Source organism: Dromiciops gliroides, chromosome 1, assembly GCF_019393635.1.
Source record: "Dromiciops gliroides isolate mDroGli1 chromosome 1, mDroGli1.pri, whole genome shotgun sequence".
NCBI classification, from domain to species: domain Eukaryota; kingdom Metazoa; phylum Chordata; class Mammalia; order Microbiotheria; family Microbiotheriidae; genus Dromiciops; species Dromiciops gliroides.
The window spans coordinates 681,704,979-681,726,156 of NC_057861.1; the positions used below are offsets into that span (position 1 = coordinate 681,704,979).

The 21,178-nt window shown below is 39.0% G+C and overlaps 1 protein-coding gene across 1 annotated transcript in view; it reads left to right on the top strand.

The window, feature by feature from the left end:
• The window catches only part of ADCY1 (adenylate cyclase 1), a 348,458-nt gene that overhangs the window by 111,102 nt on the left and 216,178 nt on the right, over window positions 1-21,178 (top strand). The window contains exon 2 of the mRNA XM_043979268.1: window positions 468-617. Coding sequence (XP_043835203.1) covers window positions 468-617 — 150 coding nt within the window. The remainder of the gene's footprint in view (window positions 1-467; window positions 618-21,178) is intronic.

Genomic DNA, 21,178 nt, shown 5'->3' on the forward strand with positions numbered 1-21,178 from the left:
ATGTTTACCTTCTCTGGGAAGCAGTATTTTTCTGGCATTATTCATGTGTCTAAAAAAAATCTCATATCAGAGGGTGCCTCTTGTTTTGGCCCAAAGTGTATTATAGCCTGGCAGATGGTAGACTACCTTATCTACTACTCACCGGAATCTGCTACAGTGCATCAGCCCCATACACAGGTGCTCCCTCATGCCTGATTCTGCTACAGAATTGTAGACTGAGCTACGAAATTATTCAAATGTGAAGCTTTCTTTAGAAAACCCCAAGTAAAGAAGTCCCGCCCCCCCATTAGAATTCATATCTTCTTGATGTGAGCTTGTTGAACTCTAGAAAAATATTTTCAAAACTAAGAATTCCTGGGTCAAATTGACCACATTTGTGTGTGTGAAAAGTAGAGGGAGGAAAAGCTGAAATGTTGTGAAAAATCTGTACATTAAAATATTTCTTTTATTTTTTTTTTCCTTTACAGCTTGGGGCAAATACTCTGCTTTTTGTCAGTGTAAATTTGTATGGGGTCTTTGTGAGGATTTTGACAGAAAGGGCTCAGAGGAAGGCTTTCCTACAGGCCAGAAACTGCATAGAGGACAGGCTGAGGCTGGAAGATGAAAATGAAAAACAGGTCAGTTTCCAATCACTCTTGATTTCTCCTCTTTTTCTTTGGCCTCAGTAAAACTGAATGTATGCATTGAGTGCTCAGATAAAAGGCACATATCTTTAACTTTTAACATGCTTCAGTTTAACTCTGTCTCATGGCTTTTGGGTATAAGATTCACATATCCTACTCTGAAAGATAATGAATTAAATGATGTAATTAGTTTATTCTATAATTTTCTAACATATACGATGGATAAAGGGTATGTATTTATTTTGGGTTTATTAATTCATTTATTGGGGTCTACATGTGTAATTTTGTGGTAGGAACTTCCAGTGTAGAAATGCTCTCCACCAATATAGATTGGCACCCCCTCTGCAACTAATAGTCTTATAGTTATCTAGGGCATGGAAAAGTTAAGTGACTTCCCTAGTTATTGTGAGTCAGAGACATGTCTTGAATGCCTTGGCTGGCCTGCTGTTTACTATGCCACATTATCTATTTTGTCCTTATTACTCTGGCTAAGCTATATTTATTAGCTATCAAGTTCAAAATATAATAGAACTTTATAGGAATTAAAAGAATTCCAAATAAGACCTACAGCACAAGCAGTATATGGTTCCAACCTGATTCTAATAGATGAGTTGGGATAAGGATAAGGCAGCCCCATTTGTCAGTACAGTTGCATATGAAAATCCAAAGGCAAGTGTGATTAGAAGAATCACTTATAAAGAAATATTATTCTTTCCAAAAGTTCAGCTAGACTCCAACTGTCCATTTCCTGTGTGAAGAAAGATATGGTTAGTTTGGAGGAAAACTTCCTAGACAGGTTAAAAAAAAGTGATTACTGTTCATTATTTTCATGGGAAGAGGATAGGCAGCTAGGTGTGTCTCAGTATATAGAGCACCAGGCTTGGAGTCAGGAAGACCTGAGTTCAAATCTAGCCTCAGACACTTATTAGCTCTGTGACTGTGGTCAAGTCACTTAGCCCTGTTTGCCTCAGTTTCCTCATCTGGAAAATCAGCTAGAGAAGGAAATGGCAACCCCCTCCAGTATCTTTGCTAAGTAAACCCCAGACAGGGTCACAGAAGAGTTGGACATGACTGAACAACAAGAAGAACAGGCAGAATCTATTTCTAAATAGTGTAGAGTTTCTCTTTGTGATGATTGGTTATGTTTAACTACAAAGAAAAAAGGCCATAGAGCCTGCTCACATGTGAAAGTATAAATGATGCATATTTTAAGGCTTTGATTTCAGTAGAGCACTTCTAAATAATAAATTAAAAATCTTGACCCAAATTCTCATTCAGTGCTTATTTATATTTCATTGTTTTCAGTTCATTAATCTCCCCCAGACTCCAACAGTGATGTGTGTTTTGTTAGGTTGGGAGGAAAATGGAATGTGAAATATTATAATATATTCTGTACTTTTGTGTTGCATTTAATTTGAGAAAAATTCCAGGGTAAACAAAAAAGGCACTGTCTGCTTATTACCTTATAGTTTACTATTCCAAAAATTTAGGGCTGTATAGAATATAAGTAGTTTGCTTGTTTCTTTCCTTTGTTTTTTCCTATCCTCTCTTTCTATTGCCCTCTTTCATTTTCTCCCACCATCACCCTTTGCCTCTCTCTTTTGGTCTTTTTTCCCACTTATTATCTTGTCTCCATATAAGCCATTCTTGGCCTTTTTGCTAATGCTGAGACCCAAGATATTTGACAGACAAAGCCCTCACCAAGTTGTTAATTCCATATCATAGGTATTTGATTGGAAAATGGGACTTTCCCATTTTTTGAACTCTCAGAAAATAGTTCGTGAATTCACTTTTAATTTATAAATGCTGAAAAGGAAGAAAATTATTTGAGAAAATTATTTTTGTGCCTGTGGCAATTCAGTTGCTGGAGGTAGAATAGGGGGATTTTGAGCAAGTGCTGAACAGAGGAGCAAGGCTGAGTGACCTAGTAGAAGGAGCTCTACTGATATATAGCCGTGGGGACAGAAGGGACTATTATAGCAAACTCATTGTTAAGATCATTTTTTCTCATGTTCTAGAAGATATATGAGTACTTTGAACACTTTCTAAGTGTTAGTGCCCTTCCACAAAATGCTATTTTCCCTTCCTAAGTGATATTTCTGCTACAAAATGTCTCCCTTCCTTTGCATTTCTCCCATTTGTTCTTTGATCTTTTATATCCTATGTTGGCTAGTCTCACTAATTGATCGCCCCTTGGTTACACTGAGATGATCATTTATAGTGGTGTATAAGTTAATTGGGATGAAATTAAATAATTAAATATATTGATTTGCAATAAATGTTACATCTTAAAACAAAATCTTTTCATATACAATATGTCTTTCTTTTCTATAATCTCTTGGTTTGCATGATTTTGCATTGTTTAAAAATGCTTGATAAACATTATTTATCTTTTCTATAGCACATACTTTAAGGTGGCTATTCTAACTCCCACTCATGTAATGAATTGAGTTCCTGAATATGGCTACTCTATTCCCTCAAGCTTCTAGAAGTAGTCCTGAGGGATTGAGTTTGACTTGTCTAATGCTATTTAGTTCCTGAGATCCAACTGGTTTGCTTCCTATTGTGATCAGGGGTTGATGATCAATTAGCTTTTAGAAAGGTATATTTTAACATTTTAAAATTGCTGTGCCACCCTTTAAAATAAAAAATTAAAAAAATACCACATCCCCCTCCCATAAAAAAAAAAGAATCTGATTTTTTCCCAAGTACATGCAAAGTTTAGAAGAAAGGGGTCCCTTTAAGAGATCTAAATTTTACCTGTTTCCTTGCAGTAATATCCATTCTTTAAAAAACACAGTTGTCAAAACACAACAAAAGAGAACAATGAAATAAATATGAACAAGTGCATGACAATCACTAGCAGAAAATAGAATCATATCGAAATTATTGGTTGCCCAAAGAAACTCACACAACAATGTATCATCTAAATACCAACCTAAATTGATACAACAAAATTATATGAAGCTTCCTCTCCTTGTTTTACATGTGTGTATTTCTAGTTTCTTTCCCATGGTTGATCTCTTATATCCTGTAGGGGGCTAGCTCATCTTCAAAGTCAGAAAAAATATCATCTTTTTCTCAGTATGTTGGGAAACTAGAAAGAAGGCATGTTGAGACTCTACTCACATTCTGTAGTTATGTTAGGTATATTTAGTTAGTTTAGGTATATTTTAGATATTTAGTATTTTATTTATGAAACTCTATTGATGTTTACCTGTTTTCGTCAGATGGAAAAAAAAATTAATGTTTATTCTTCATGTCATTGTTGGGGATGGGAGGAGAGATCTCTGCAGTCATGGCATGTTTGACTCCTTCATTTCTCATTTCTTGAGTCAGCTAAAGTAACTAGCAACAGGACATTTGAAGTCTTCTCATTGTGTGTCTCCACGGTGTCATTTGTCAGTTTGTTTTTAGACTGGATTACTGCACAGAGAAAACAGCAGAGCACCCCTCTGTTAGTTTGCTTGTATTTGAAGAGTTTGTTTTCTTTGCCTTTCTGTAGGAATGAATATTAGGCCCAAAGATCCTGCAGCCAGAGGTGCTTGTGAAGCATGAAAAATTCACGGCCACAGTGCATTGGGAATATTTATATTTTTTGCTCTGTCTGTGTCTCTCCGCTAGTTTTTCTTTGCTTTTTTTTTTCTTCTAAAGACTCACAACATGAGGACAAGAATAAAAGAGTGTTATGTTATTGCTAATTATATTATGTCTCCCCCCAATTAAGCACATTAACTTGATAGAATATTATCAGATGCTGTTGGTTACATCATTTACCTCAAACTAAATCCTACCCATGTGACTACTGCTTTTAAAGGATGGGAGTGAGGGTGATAGGGGTTGCATGGGGTGAGAGATATGTTTATTTCATAATATTTTTTAAAAGTAAGTAATGGGGGGCAGCTAGGTGCACAGTGGATAGAGCACTGGCCCTGGATTCAGGAGGACCTGAGTTCAAATCCAGCCTCAGACACTTGACACTTACTAGCTGTGTGACCCTGGGCAAGTCACTTAGCCCCAATTGCCTCACTAAAAAAAAAAAAGTAAGCAATGGACTTTTTGCTTAAGGGAACAGAATTAAACTTTGTAATAATATGTTAACATTTTTCTTTGAAGGACACATAAGCTTAATTCAGTCAATCATGAAGTTTTTTTCCCCCCTTCCCTTCATAATAATAATAAAAGGTTTGGGGAGTTAGAGGTGGGCTATCAGAAGGGAGGTATTATTTCTTAACACCATGTATTTCATTACCTAGTGTGGTTGCCTTACGAGAATGACCTCAAAACTTTCTTGAGCTGAGTCAGCTTTGCAAGAAGAGGATCTTCCAAGGGATCTCATCTCAGTGGACCCAGAAATACTTATAAACCTTATAAACTCCAACAATACAGTTGTCACGGTTGCTTATAAATGTTAGTGACAGACATTACAGATATGCAAAGTGGTGTATTTAAACATATAAGCAGAGTCCTTCCAGAAATATCCTTGCACATCATCTAGTCTAGCCCTTTCATTTTACAGATGAGAAAACTGAGGTATAGAGAGGACAGTAATTGCTCATCTAAGAAGGGTCCATTGTGACTCAAATTTAGATCTACCATGCCATCTATCATAGAACAACATTAGCATTTATACAGTGTTTTAAAGGTTATAAATATCTCATTTTATCTTCACAATAATCCTGTGAGTTAAGTGCTCTTATTACCTCCATTTTATAGATAAAGGAACTGGGAAAGATACTTTAAATGGTCTGCCCACAGACATATGACTGGTTAGTGTCAGCCTGAATTCGTACCAGGCCTTCTTGACTCCAGGTCCACTGCTCCACCTAGTGCCCACTCCTCTACATCTCTCTTTTTTCATCCCTTCTTTCCTCTTGCCTCTTTGTCGCTTTCATTTTTCACCCATTTCTTCCTGAACCTTGCCTCCTGGCTCTGTCCCTTTCTTGCCACCTCTCCTCGTTTGATCTGAAAAGGAATCATCTTCAGTTAGACTAAGATATATAAAGAATAATCGAAGGGGCAGCTAGGTGGCACAGTGGATAGAGCACCGGCCCTGGATTCAGGAGGACCTGAGTTCAAATCCGGCCTCAGACACTTAATACTAGCTGTGTGACCCTGGGCAAGTCACTTAACCCCAATTGCCTCACTTAAAAAAAAAAAAAAGAATAATTGAGGCAAAGTAAGACTCCAGTCTTAGAGAAGGAAAACAGATGACATATATCTAGTTCCTAGATCTGCTAGAAGCTAGTAAGGACAAATAAAGACATTTCTTTTTCCTAATTTCTAATCAAAGGAATCTAGGGAGGTAGATGGGGGTGAGGGTGGGAATTGATGCACAGCAAACAGAAGGCTGAGGATTATCAGGCAACTTGGTCATTGTCCACCAAACATTGTTTGTTGTTGTTGTTTATGAGGCAATTGGGGTTAAGTGACTTGCCCAGGGTCACACAGCTAGTAAGTATCAAGTGTCTGAGGTCGGATTTGAACTCAGGTTCTCCTGACTCCAGGGCCGGTGCTCTATCTACTGCACCATCTAGCTGCCCCCCACTACGAACACTGTTAATTCTCATTTTACAACTGGAGGCAGCAAAGGAGCAGAGGAGTTAAATGACTCCTTCATGCTCACACAGAGATTGAGCATGAAGGACAAGATTTAAAACTAGGTCTTAACTCAAGTCCAATACTCTTTACTTTCCCCCTTGTGTGTGTGTGTGTTTGCTTGAATGCCGCCATCTAGATTTCCATCAGGCCACAGGAGAATCTCAGAATGTTCTTCTGTCAGGGAGATGTGCTTCTCCACGTGTCCTACTTAAGGTTTTGTCTCATCAGGAGTGTCTTAAAGTGACAGATGCATGTGGTGTTTGTTGATGGCAACATTTTCTGAATGTCTGGGCAATTGGAGTGCATAAAGAAATATGTTTTTTAAAATAGTTGGTTCTTTTCAAACAAATCTTACACATAAGGGATGGCTATCTGGGAGAGGGAGGTGGGGAAAATTTAGGAGCTATAAAAACAAGAGACATCAGTAAAATCTTATTTTGAAAAAGTTTAATTCTTTTCAAATCATCCTACTATAGTAGACAGTTCACTAAATTTCAAGTAGAAAAACCTTGACTTTAGAGTCAATTCGAACCTAGGTTTGAAATAGTCACTTTCTGAAACCCACAGCACTGAAGTATGACCTGAACCAAATTAAAATGTAATGGGTTTGGGGCAGCTAGGTGGCTTAGTGGATAGAACACCGGCCCTGGAGTCAGGAGGACCTGAGTTCAAATCTGGCCTTAGACACTTGACACTTACTAGCTGTGTGACCTTGGGCAAGTTACTTAACCCCAATTTCCTCACCAAAAAAAAAAATGTAATGGGGTAGGGGCATTTAACAAAATAAACACAGATACAATTAAACATGAAATGGTCACTTTACCTCATTGGGCCTCAGTCTCCTCCTCTGTAAAATTAAGGGATCTGGGATAAATAATCTCAAAGTGTCCTTCCAGAATCTAATGATTCTCAAAGTTTGATGTTGAAAAAATGTTGCAAGTTGCTGGGAAAGATTATTTTATGAAATTTATTTACTAAGGAGTGTTTCCTGAGGGAATGGGAGAAGACTGGAGAGAAAGCATCAGGCTCTGCATCAAAAGAAATCATGAAGCATATGCAAGTTTACTCTGGAAAAAATTTTAGATCCTCAGTCTAAGTGCCAGAAACATGGGAAATTCCTCCAAATGGAGTTGGTAGAAGGTTCCAAGTTGTTCAAATAGAGTAAACATTTATTAAGCACCAACTCTGCTCTGTGAGGTGCTTGGGAAATACAGAGTTTATGATAGACAAGGATCACTGACTGATAGGGTCATAGATTTATAGCTGGAAGGGAACTTAGAGGCTATCTGGTCGAATCTTCCATTTTATCATTAAGAAAACAGTCCCAGAGGTTGTCTGAGGTTGAATAAGAAATGGTAGAACCAGGATTGAACCCACATTCTCTAACTACAAATTGAGCCCTCTTTGCACTGAGCCACAATGAGGAAGGAGTGGAATAGCCCAGGATCATACTCTGTGTAAGAGATGGAAGTTTATTGTGATAATAGCACAAGGAAGGAGACACATTCTGTTCCATTCTATTCAGTTCAGCAAATGATGTTTATCAAGTACTTACGGCATACAGGACTTTTTTTTTTTTTTTTTTTGGTGAGGCAATTGGGGTTAAGTGACTTGCCCAGGGTCAATCACAGCTAGTAAGTGTTAAGTGTCTGATGTCAGATTTGAAGTCAGGTCCTCCTAAATCCAGGGCCGGTGCTCTATCCACTGTTCCACCTACCTGCCCCATGTACAGGGCTTTTTGCTAGGTACTTGAGATGCATTGGCATCTAAGAGCTTACATTCTACATGCATATCTCAGATGTTTTCTTTAAAAAAATTACTCTGGGGGGCAGCTAGGTGGCTCAGTGGATAGGGCACTGTCCCTGGATTCAGGAGGACCTGAGTTCAAATCCAGCCTCAAACACTTGACACTGACTAGCTGTGTGATGCCGGGCAAGTCACTTAACCCTCATTGTCCTGCAAAAAATCAATCAATCAATAAAATAAAATAATTACTCTGGTGTTTGCTTTAGGTTATTGTTGTGGTGTTTTTGCTTTGGTAATTAAAGCAATATTTTGCCTAAGTGGATAGAGTAATGGGCACAGACTTATCACCATAGCTAGCATTTATATAGTACCTACTATGTGTCAGGCATTGTGCTAAGTGCTTTACAAATTTGGCCTCAAACACTTACTAGCTGTGTGACTTTGGGAAAATCACTTAGTTTCCAAATGTCTGTTTCTTCAACTATAAAATGGGGTTATCCTCCATAGTATATCTCCCACATGATAGCACCGCTCCCCCAGGGTTATTGTAAGGACCAAATGGGATAATATTTCTAAAGCACTTAGCACAGTGCCTGACAAATTCTAAGTGCTTAATAAATGCTTATTCTTTTACCTTCTCTTCTCTTGTCAATCAACACATCAATGTTTATTTTATGCCTTCTTTGGGTCTAGCATGGAGTTAGGTATGATCCCTGCCTTCATAGAATATACAATGCAGTAGAAAAACTGCTATGTGGGGCCTGAGGGGGAGACTTGTTACAAAGTGGGGAAACTAATTTTCTATAGACACAGAAAGCACAGCTACTCTACTCCTCCCCCTACTCCCCCCCCCAATATTACATTTCTACTCTTCTTCACTCACATAGGTTATTATAGAATTATAGTATTGGAGGAAACATATAAAATCATTTATTATAACCTCCTGCCCAGTACATGAATCTCAGCTCTAGGAATGCTAAACTATAACTGATCATTCAGCCTCTAGCATCATTCCTGGGACAAGGAATATACTACTTCAAAAGGTAGCTTATTTCATTGAGAAAAAAATCTTTAATTGCTATAACCTTCCCATCATCCCTTATTCAAAGCTATAAATTGCTTCCCGGAGGCACCAAGTTTTATTCATTGGTACTGGTTTTTGCCAGCTCCCATAGCACATGTAATCCTACCAGTTCTTCTACATGACAGGTGTTTGAATGTTTAGACTATTTTATCTTGCAAATTAAGTATGCCCAGGTCCTTCAGCTGTTTCTTATAGGATGGAGATTGTAAACCCTTCCCCTTCCTAGTTGACTTCCTTTATGTGAATTTCTGCTTGTCAATGCTTTCCTTAGGATTTGGGTCATAGAACTGGGTACAATACTGCAGATATGATCTGGTCAGCATCAACATTTTTTGGGAAAAACAACACATAGCTCCTAGATTTTAGTCAATTTTATTATTAAACCTATCTCTAAGTCAGAGGCAACATTACACATTGAATGGAGTGCAGGCTCAAGAGTTAGGAAAGCCTGGTTTTGAATATTATATCTGGCTGAGTAACCCTAGAGCAAGTCATTTAATCTCTCAATATCTCAGGCAAGTCTCTAAGGGTGTAAATTGCAGTATAGTTCCTGATACGCATTATTAGAGGGAATTTTCTCACTTGGAATTCTGTACACCAGGGAAATCAGAGATCTGGACCCAAAACAAAACAAAACTCTTTTCAAATCCATAACTATTGTGTCTTACTTTGGTAAAAGGTAGTTTTTATAAATGCTGACAGCCATAAAACTCCTTCCCCTCCTCCCCTCCACTCCCAGACCTTCCTTCCTTCCTCCCTTTCTCTGTGATATACATGACCTATGGCCTATGTCTTTCAAATTTCTTTCTGAAGAGTTTATATTATTAATTATGTCTTCAGTAGTTTATGACATCACTTTTCATTTTCTAGGGAGAATTTTACTTCAGTTTATCTGTTGCAAATTTTGTTTCTTCATTAAGATGACAACTTTTTCATTTAAGAATATTTCACTGGTTCTCAGGTCCTCAAATCATGAGAACTTTAGTATTAGAGGAACTTGTAAATTGCTAATCTACTTATACCAGACCTAGAATCTCTCTTCTATAAATCTCTGACAACTAGTTATCTAGCTTGTAGAATATATATACCTAGCTACTTTACTTTTTTTTTTTTAGTGAGGCAATTGGGGTTAAGTGACTTGCCCAAGGTCACACAGCTAGTGAGTGTTAAGTGTCTGAGGCCAGCTTTGAACTCAGGTTCTCCTGACTCCAGGGCTGGTGCTCTATCCACTGTACCACCTAGCTGCCCCCTGCTTTACTTTTTCATATGCTGAATAGCATAGCTGAAACACTAAATCTATAGTCATCAATGCATGCAATTATTATTTATTAATCAGAAGTGTGTAATTATCTATTCAGCAATCTGAATTTCATCCCCTAAACTACATACCTGATTCCTAAAGGTCCTAGGAAATGAGAACTACAAAATTTACTGAGAACTGATTCCCCACCCCTCCCCTCTTTCCCAGGCAGGTGAATTGCCTGGGACTGACAGTCTTTGTCATTTCCAGACTCTTGATGGACTTATGGACCTTCCCCCAAGCAACTTATCCCCTCCCAATGTTCCCCACCTTACTCCCTGGACTTTATGTTATTATGTAAAAAGGGTCCACCTACATTAAGTAGTTTCAGAGTCAGTAATGCCTATACTTAAATTAGGAGCTGTTCTATTATTTCTTTTGTCAAAGTTTCATTTATATTAATTAGCTATCTGTCACTCTGGAGCAATCTTTTGGTTCCCTTTTGTTCTGTTACCCCATTAAAAACCCTGTCCTCTGTTCCCTTCTTTGGGTATTCCTAGCTTCTGAGCTTTGGGATACCACAGCTATAGTTCCTCTGCCCCATTAAAGACCTTATTTCTCCTATATTGATTGTTTCCTTAATTTCCAGGTTAACAGAAACATACCTTCTACAGGTGTTTATGCCCAGGTTTCTTCTCTGTCCAGTTGGAGGCTCTGAGGTAGCAGTCTGGTAGTTCTATCAATTAGCACTTCTCTTCACTGATGCAGGATGTTCTAACAGCCTCATCTTGGAGGCAGGTCTAGTGACTACTCAGAGATGGGTTGCTGGTTGGGGCCTCTGGTGGATTTTTATGATTCTGGTTAATGGTGTTTACAACTTACATTTAAGTTATGATTGCTGATTAATTACCTAAGTTTATGGTGTAAGGAAACTACTGATCAAAGACTCAGTTCATCATTATCAGTTGTTTGCCAGATTTGGGGAACACAAATCAGTTGTTTAGAAGACTTGGGCAGGGGGCACCACACAGGTCTTTAACAAATTATGGGGGCAGCTAGGTGGTGCAGTGGATAAAGCACCAGCCCTGGATTCAGGAGGACCTGAGTTCAAAGCTGGCCTCAGATACTTAACACTTACTGGCAGTGTGACCCTGGGCAAGTCACTTAACCCCTAATTGCCTCTCAAAAAAAAATCCCACAAACAAATTATGCACAAATGCTTATCTTATTACCAAAAAATTTACATAACAACTATTTGCTCAAAAAAAGGAGGCTTTAAACAAAATTAAGTCACCCATGTTCAGTTAACACACTTGTTTCCTTTACATCTGCTCTTAAATACCTTAAATGATGGGCAACACTTTACTTTTCCAAATAGTCCATTCCACTTTGGGACAAATTGTTACTGTATTTTTTCCTTATATCAAGCCTAAATCTGACTCTTAGCAACTGTAAGTTATTATTTGTAGTTCTGTCTCTGGAACTAATTTGAATAATCCTTAGTCCTCCAGGTATTAGCCCTTGAAATACTCAAAGACAGCAATTTTGCTGCCTTCAAATTTTCTCTTTTTCAGGCAAACCAACCCTTATTTTGCCAAATGATCCAAAAATGGCAGTCCAAAGGCTCTTCACTGTATTGGTCACCCTCCTGTGCATGAGTCTCAATTTATCTCTGTCCTTTCTAAAATGTGATGCCTAGATCTGAACACAGTACTTCAGATACAATCTGGCAAGGGTTGAATCAATGAGATTATTACATCTTTTGTTCAGGACAGAAAATCAGTGTGAGGTAGTGCATACAGAGTTCATCAGGAAGTAAACTGGGATCAAGTTCACCCTCTGACCCATACTGATTTGTATGATCCTGGACACGGTCCTTAGTACTCTAGATTGATGAAAAGGTATTGACCCATATGGGCAGAAGGAGTTTTCTCATCAGTGGGTATCATATACCAAAGAAATCATAGGTCAAGTTTCTGGACCTTGTTTAGGACACTAATCCTCTTTTAATGTATAAGACCTAAAAAGATAGAAAACACTGAAATGTAAAGCAAAAAGTCTTCAAATGCAAATTAGATATTCCCTGCCTAAGAGAGGGAAGAAAGTTTGAATTGTTCTATTACTTAGGAAAAGGCCAGTGAAATATGAACTTGCCTCCAGGGCATAGACTGCATTGATACCTTTGCCCCTAGGTACTCATCTACATAAAATTCCCTGGGGAGAAGAGACTTTTGAGCCAGAAAGACTGTGTAATAGGAGAGGTCAGCTAAGGATTTTTACCCTGGTTAAAAGAGCTATGTAGCACTTCAGTTAAAAAGAGTAAGGTAATATTGGAGCAGAAGAAAGCACAATACCACAGAGTCAGACTATGAATGTGGAAAAGATTTTACTTGCCCATTGATGAATGAGATGGCATAGTGGATAGAGAGCTGTGCCTGGAGTCAGGAAGATACATCTTTCTGAGTTGAAATCTGGCTTCAGACACTGGCTAACTGTGTGACTCTCAGTAAATCACTTAACCCCATTTGCTTTAGCTCCTCATCTATAAAACATGCTGGAGAAGGAAATGGCAAATCACTTTAGTATCTTTGTCAATGTCAACCCTGGTAACAAATGACCAGTCATAGAGATTTTGCAACCTTTGTTGACTACAAAAGTACCAAAGAGTTCACATGTAAGCAAAAAGGTTTCTTGATTCCACTGGAGTAGAGAAATTAGACACACAGGTTGGGGCCTCCTATACTAGGAAACTCGAGGTAGTGAGGCTAAACCTTGCTTTACATATTTCAGGTAGCAAAGAATCAAATAGTGTAGTGTAGCAACAGTACTGAGGCATACAAACAGCAGTGAGGCAAAGTTGACTAGTGAAAAAAATCCATTCATAGCAGGGCTTGTGCTGTTGCTTGCCCAAGACCAGTGACCATTAGTTCTATCATTTAGTTGCAGCAGTGTTTGTCTAACAGAGGGTGAATGTACAGGATTGTTATTATGGGAAGTTCATGGCACAGCTTGCTTTCTGGGCTTTACCTCTGAAAAACAGGGTGTCTCCTAATAGGAGAGAGAGAGAGAGAGAGAGAGAGAGAGAGAGAGAGAGAGAGAGAGAGAGAAGAGAAGGGTAGTCTTGGCATGGGGATACTGACACCAAGGAAACCCCAAAGGGGGTCACAAAGAGTCAGATATAACTGAAATGACTCAATGACAACAACAAAATTGACAAGTGAACCCTGTCAATCAGAATTTATTAAACACCAACCATATGCAAGACACAGTTCTAAGTGTGTGTGTCTTTTGGGGGGGGGGAGTGGGGAAAAAAGAAAGGGGGAAAAATAGAACATGTGTTGAACGAGCTTTAGATACTGCACCCCTGAGAACAGCTCAGAGGCAGAGCAGCTTTCTTGGTCCCATCTGGCAACTGCTGTCCACCAGCAGTGTAGCCTTCCTGGCCAAGTCTATCAGCAGCTGAGCCAGTTGCGTAGCAGCACAGGAATGGAGTGACTTGTTTGACCCCTCCAGGAAGCACATCGTTTGAGTCTGCTGAAACCCTGAATCCTGGAGAGGCAAGGCCAGCTCAGCCACCAATCCCATAGAAACACTGTCCAGATACTAATTGTGAGGACCCTCCAGAGAGAGAAAGGACAACTAATAGCCCTGTTCTTGTAGAGTTGGTCATAAGAGTTCATACATCTATGCGTCACTACCATTGCCTTTTAAGTTCATGCACACTCTTTCCTGTCATATATTCTAGAAGTGCTCCTGATGGGGAAAAAAGCTTTCTAAGTTCTCTTCTTGCTCTTGAGTACAAGGAAGATACAAAGTTGAAGGAGAAGTACTTTCTTTCCTCATAGAACTGACAGTGTAATGGAGAAGCTGAGACAAGAACCCTTCAGTACCCTAGTCAAAATGTGAACAATTGTATCTTTCTTGTGATACCGTCTATCAGAGGTGTTGAGTCTTCAATGTATCATACAATTTACCTTATCACAAATCCCAAACCTCTGTGCCATAGAAAATAACATTCTCTATCATTGAACCTCTGTGAATTTATTTAAAAATAATATTAAAAAGATGTCTATCATTTTGTGTTGGAACCTAGACAGCTATGTCCCCCAATCCTGGCTCTGAATAAGGCATAAACACATAAACACAGTGCACTATAAAACAGTATGGGGCCTGATTAGTTTAAAAGGGATGGAGCAAGCAAAGTGTCCTGAGAGTTCCAAGGAGGGAAACAAATTCCTACTGGGAAAATTTTGATGGTGATTGCAGCATTTGAGGAAAGTATTAATGGAGGGATAGGATTCCAGAGACAGTGACTAGGGGTTCTGGAAGACGTGGAAACATAGGGATCATTCTAAGCATGGAGAATGGTGTAAATAAAAGCAAAGAAGTAGAAAAACGCAGGTCATGTTTGGAGAACTGAATAGACCAACTTGGTTGGACATAGAATCTACAAAGAAGTATAGTAGGGAAACAAAGCTGCAAAAGTAGTTTGGGACCATCTTTTAGGGGACATAGAATGCTAGGCTAAAGAGTCTGACTTTTTTTTTTTCCACTAAGCAGTAGGGAATCCTGCAAGAATGGTGAATATTTCCCACTATAAAAAGGTCTATATAATGGGGAGACTAATCAGGCAACAGCCTGAGGGGATGAATAGAGGCAGAAGAGACTGGTGAGTAAAAGATATCTGTATATATTTGAAAGGTTTACTTAAATTACTAAAGGCCTGGACTTGGGTGCTAGCAGAAAGATACATGTGGGTAGCAAGGCTTTGGAGCCTGACTCTACACACAATACTTGTTGGCTAATTAATATACTCTCAGCTAATTCTTCTTGGCATCCTTAGCAACTGGTTTCTAATCTGAATGGGGTTACAATCAGAAGAGCTCCTTAAAGATACAGGGCACATTTATCTTACAGCAGAACAGAAATTCGTATAGAAAATCAAAAGGTTTTACTAATGAGTTAATTAGACTTCTAAATTCAAGGTTTTTCTTTTTCTTTTTAAGGCTGTCATATTCTAGATTTAACTCCAAGTTCTTTAGTTAATTTAGTTGATGACCTCAGTTTACTTCTCTGTGCTTCAGTATTTCTTGTCTCTCTTATATACTACTTGATTCTACAATTTGGACAGGTCATTTAATTTATTTGGGCCTCAGTTTCTCCACAGGGAAGAAGAGTTGGATTAAATGATTTCTAAGATTCCTTGTGGGTCTAATATGCTATATCTACTACAATGGACAGGGAAGATTGTTAGAATTGCAAGGAGAGGGGGCAGCTAGGTGGTGCAGTGGATAAAGCACTGGTCCTGGATTCAGGAGGACCTGAGTTCAAATTTGGCCTCAGACACTTGATACTTACTAGTTGTGTGACCCTAGGTAAGTCACTTAACCCTCATTGCCCTGCCTCCTCCCACCAAAAAAAGAAAACTGGAGAAAAAAATTTTTTTAAAAAGGGTTGCAGGCAGAGAAGGATGAGGGAAATTGAACAGCTTCAAGAAACTCTTGGGTCAAATCATGAAAAGATAACTTCATAATTTGTGTTGAAGGAATTCTCAGAACATCAGAGTCATCCATACCTAAATGTAGATTAAAAAAAAAACTCAAAGTAAAATAGAACTGGAAAATTTTGTATATGCCTTTTGGGAGAATGTATTTTACAACCTTTCATTAGTGCAAATAATTGAGAGCTAATTGTATTTGCTGAGTCCTCTGTAGACATTGATTAACCTAACATTTTTCTCCATTTGCACTCTGATGGTGTGTTATGTAACAATTCCAGGATCTCAAGGGCAAATGAAAGTTTGTTTTGTTCTTACTTTATTATTGTTAGCTAAATGGGGAAGGCTAAGATTTTACCTTCCTTGGTCAGAATGCTAGTGTATAGTTGGGTCAGAATCTTACTTTGAGGCAAGATATCTTTCCTTTATTAAGTGTTTATTAAATGCTTACTATGTGAAACACTTAGAGAGGTACACAATTTAGATAAGATATGGCTCTTATACTTTATAAAGGAGAATAACACAGATAAATATAAATGTTTCAGGATAAATGCAGTTGGGAGGTACAGGAAAAGATTGCTCATTAGAACTAAATGGGGAAATGGATTCTGGTGGGGAGCTAAGGAAAGTTTGGTGAAGGAGATAGTCCTTGAATTTGGTTGGAAAGGTTGGGAAAGAATTCAACAGGCAAAGAAGGGGAGGAATCATATTTTAAGCAAAGGGATGGCATGAATAAACATCTGGAAGGAGAAAAGGAGGACATGTTTGAAAAACAGAGAGCTATCTTTCTTAGCTGCACTAAGACTGGGAGAGTGGTTGAAGTTGGACAATAGAGTGTCTTGAATGTCAGATAAAGAACTTTGGCTTTATGCTGTGGCTAACTGGGTGCTACTGAAGAATATTGAACAGGAATGTCCTGACAAGATCTATGTACGAGAGATTATTCTGGAAGCTGTGAAGAATGGCAAGGAGGATGTGAAGGTCTCTTAGGATGCTATCGAAATAATCCAGATGAGTGTGAGGGTCTCTATATCCTAGTGTGGTATTAGTGGTGCCTATGAAGACACCCCAGCTTTTCTGTTGGGTGGCAACAGATGATGCTGATGAAGGCATCTCTTGCAAAAATTGGGATCTGATAGCTGATCTCAAATTGGACTAGTAAGTACAAGAAGCTTCAGTTGGTAAAATGTTTCAAGATCAACATTTATTAAATACCTTCTATGTGCAAGGCGCTATTCCAAGCAATGGAAATACAAAGATAAAACATGATATTCACCCTGGCACAAGGAAGCCTAAAGGGAAAGGAGGTATAGTAGAAAGACCATTGGCAGAGGAATTGGGTTCAAATCCTGTCTCCAATGCTTACCACTTGCATAGCCTTGGACAAGTCACCTAATCTCCCCAGGCCTCATCTGTATCACTTTAAAATGAAGGGATTGGATCAAAAACCTGTCTTTCTATGAGTTTATAATCCAAATATAAATAAAGAATGTATGAGTATTATTCAAACCAAAATGTGGTAAAGTACAAATTTGGGGTTCAGACAGAATGTTCCAAGAAGTTTGGGAAGGGGAGAGATTGATATCAGGGAAGACTGAAGGACAGAGATCTCCTTAATTAATTTCCAAACATTTATTATGTGCCTACCATGATTGGAGTTCTGACTATAGGAAGCAAACACAGTATGTTGCCCCTCTTCATTGCTTGGGAATAAATTTTTTTGTTTGTTTTTGGTTTTGTTTTTTCCTGCTTGGCCAGATTTTGGTGTAGCCCAGGGCCTCAAATGATGAGGGGAATGAAAAAAAAAAAGTTTTCAAAAAAAGCCTTTGATGTGAGTTTGTGTTCCTTGAGTACTTTTATAAGCTGCAGAGGATCTCTTATCAGAGTTCTTTCAAATTCTGATGAGCTCTTCAACATTTATTTTAAAATACCTGTAATCCTTTTTGCACTGTGTGGGCATTGGCTCTTAGAAAGCTCTTCTTTTATCTTCAAACAACTTCAAAGTTTATTTGTTAAATAAGGGTTCAGTTTCCCGTGGAATTCCTGAAGGTTTCATACTGTATATATGAACTAGCATTCAGGATTTTCAGAAGTTTCTATTAGGACTTAGAGATATCTTCAAATTTTAAGTGTTACTAACATTCCAAATTTGTCAATGTATTTAACTTTATTCTTTGAGAGAGTATATTGTCTGCCTACTAAGCTAGGTCTGTCTTTGTATGATATAATTGGCTTTTCTTATCCAACAGTATAAAAACACCAAGGAACATTCACAGGATGAAATTTTTATTAAATTTTATGAAGAACTGAATTTCCAAGGGCTACTTTTGGAATCATCATATATTTCATTGGCCTGACCTCCTGTAAAAGTATGACCTTCCATTTTAAGTAAGCAGCAAGGCAACCCCACCAACAGATTGTAGGACCAGGTCAGAGGTTGGAAAGTATTAGAGGCAATATGGTCCCAGGTGCACAAGTCATACTATTTTTTCAGAGGAAGTAAATACTAATAGCTGATGACATTGGCCTTAGGTCTAGGAAGAACAGATGTTCCTGAAAGAAGCTAGCATGTACTAGGTCAGTGATGGGAGATGTAGTGATAGGTAAGGGAGAAAGTGAGGGTGTCAACAGGCAAACCCAGGTTGGTTCAAGCAGGATAAGATATTGATAGAGCAGCCAAATGTGGAAGGAAAAGTCAATGACAGAATCAGAAGCATCAGACTTTTTTTTTTTAAAGTGGGAAACAGCCAGCAATGAACAAAGTACCATTGGTCACAATGTATACAGGTTGAAAGAATTAACTTCCTACAGCTGTCTTTCTAATGAGATTGAGGTCTTTGAGCCAATTTTGAGGAGTGTTAGGCTCATTTACTGCCCAGATTAAATAGATTACTCCACCCAGTTGGATGTGTGTGTTAGTCCCTCCTTGAGGCAGCTCTGATGAGTTTAAGATCTTTGAGCCTTTTCTGATGAGTGTAAAATTCATTTACTGCCCTGCTCCTCTCCCACCTCTTCCCCCACTCCATAAGCCTTTTCCTGTTACTTTCATGTAGGATTTCACTTCTGCCCTTCCCCCTCCCCCAGTGAATTCCTCTCACCCCTCAATTTAACCCTAGAGTTGTTATCATCTAGCTAAGTGACACAGTGGACAAATCATCATCCCTGGACCCAGGGGAATTCCAGCCAAAACTCAGCCTCAGACACAAGACAGTTGCCCACTGTACAACCCCAGGTATGTCCCCTGGCTCCAATTTCTTTTTAATGGTTCTCAAGGGTCTTGTATTTGAAAGTCAAATTTGCCATCCAGTTCAGGTCTTTTCATCACAAATATCTGAAAGTCTTCTTTTTCATTAAAGTCCCATCTTTTCCATTGAAACATAATGCTGAGTTTTGCTGGGTAGGTGATTCTTGATTGTAATCTCATTTCCTTTGCCCATTGGAATATCATATTCCATGCCCTCCAGTCCTTTAATGTAGAAGCTGCTAGATCTTGTGCTATCCTGACTGGGACTCCACAGTACTTGAATTCTTTCTTTTTGGCAGCTTGCAATATTTTCTCCTTGAGCTGAGAGCTCTGGAATTTGGCTATAATATTCCTAGGAGTTTTCTTTGGGGGATCTCTTTCTGGAGGTGATTGATGGATTCTTTCAATTTCTATTTTAGCTTCTTCTTCTAGAATTTCAGGGCAATTTTCCCTGAGAATATCTTGGAAGATGGTGTCTAAGCTCTTTCCTTGATCATGGTTTTCAGGTAGACCAATAATTTTCAAATTATCTCTCCTGGACCTATATTCCAGGTCAGCAGTTTTTCCCAGAAGATATTTCACATTGCCCTCTATTTTTTTATTTATTTGGATTTGCTTTATTGTGTCTTGGTTTCTCATAAAGTCACTGGCTTCCATTTGTTCAATCCTAATTCTTAGGCAATTATTTTCATCAGAGAGCTTTTGTACCTCCTTTTCCATTTGACTTTTCAAGCTGTTGACTTTTTTCTCATGTTTTTCCTGCATTACCCTCATTTCTCTTTCCATTTTTTCCTCTACCTCTCTAATTTTATCTTCAAAGTCCTTTTTGATCACCTCTATGGCCTGAGACCAATTCATATTTTTCTTGGAAGCTTTAGATATAGGGGCCCTGATGTTGACATCTTCCTCTGAGGGTGCCCCTTGGTCTTCCTTGTTACTGAAGAAACTTTCTATGGTCCTCACCTTTCTCTGTCGGCTCATCTTGCCTTTCTTTTACTAGACTTTTAGCTCCTTAAAGTGGGGCACTGTTTCCAGGCTGCAGTATCCCAAGCTTAAGAAGTCCCAGGTGAGGGGCAGCTAGGTGGCGCAGTGGATAGAGCACTGGCCCTGAATTCAGGAGTACCTGAGTTCAAATCCAGCCTCAGACACTTCATACTTACTTACTAGCTGTGTGACCATGGGCAAGTCACTTAACCCCAATTGCCTCACTTAAAAAAAAAAAAAGAAGTCCCAGGTGGTATGATTTAAGGAGAATCAGGTTCTTCCCTCACCTGGGGTCTGTTTCCTGGTCCTAGATGACCCCAGACCAACTTGCCAATCAACCAGCTTTGTGTGTTGTGGTTGTTAGCTCCAACGAGCCTATGCCCCTCCCCCACCTGGGCCACTTCTACTTGAGCCTACCACCTGGTTCTCAGTAGGGGTATAGAATCCAAGCTCTGCCTTAGCACCAGCATAGACCCCTGTAGTCTCTCCCCTGCCCAGGGCTCAGCCCACTCACCAGACTGTGAGCTTAGTTCCAGATGACACTGGTGCTTCAGCTGATTCAGAGGCTCTGGGGGTCTCCTTCTCTGGTAAGGACTTCCTGAGACTGGATCTGTGTCAGGGTGACTGTGGGGTTGGGCCCAACTTCTGTATCAGCACAACAGCTCCCTCCTTCTGACCTTCCAAGCCGTTCTTGGTTAGAAGATGATTTCAGCACATTCTTCTATGAGTTTTGCTGCTCCAGGCATTTTCCTATGACCTTATTTGGATGATTTTTGGAGTGATCATGTCATGAGTTCAGGAGCTCAGTGCCTTTCTGCCGCCATCTTGGCTCTGCCCCAATCTTGGCTCTGCCCCAGAAGTCCACAGCTTCCTTTCCTTTCCTTTCCTTTCCTTTCCTTTCCTTTCCTTTCCTTTCCTTTCCTTTCCTTTCCTTTCCTTTCCTTTCCTTTCCTTTCCTTTCCTTTCCTTTCCTTTCCTTTCCTTTCCTTTCCTTTCCTTTCCTTTCCTTTCCTTTCCTTTCCTTTCCTTTCCTTTCCTTTCCTTTCCTTTCCTTTCCTTTCCTTTCCTTTCCTTTCCTTTCCTTTCCTTTCCTTTCCTTTCCTTTCCTTTCCTTTCCTTTCCTTTCCTTTCCTTTCCTTTCCTTTCCTTTCCTTTCCTT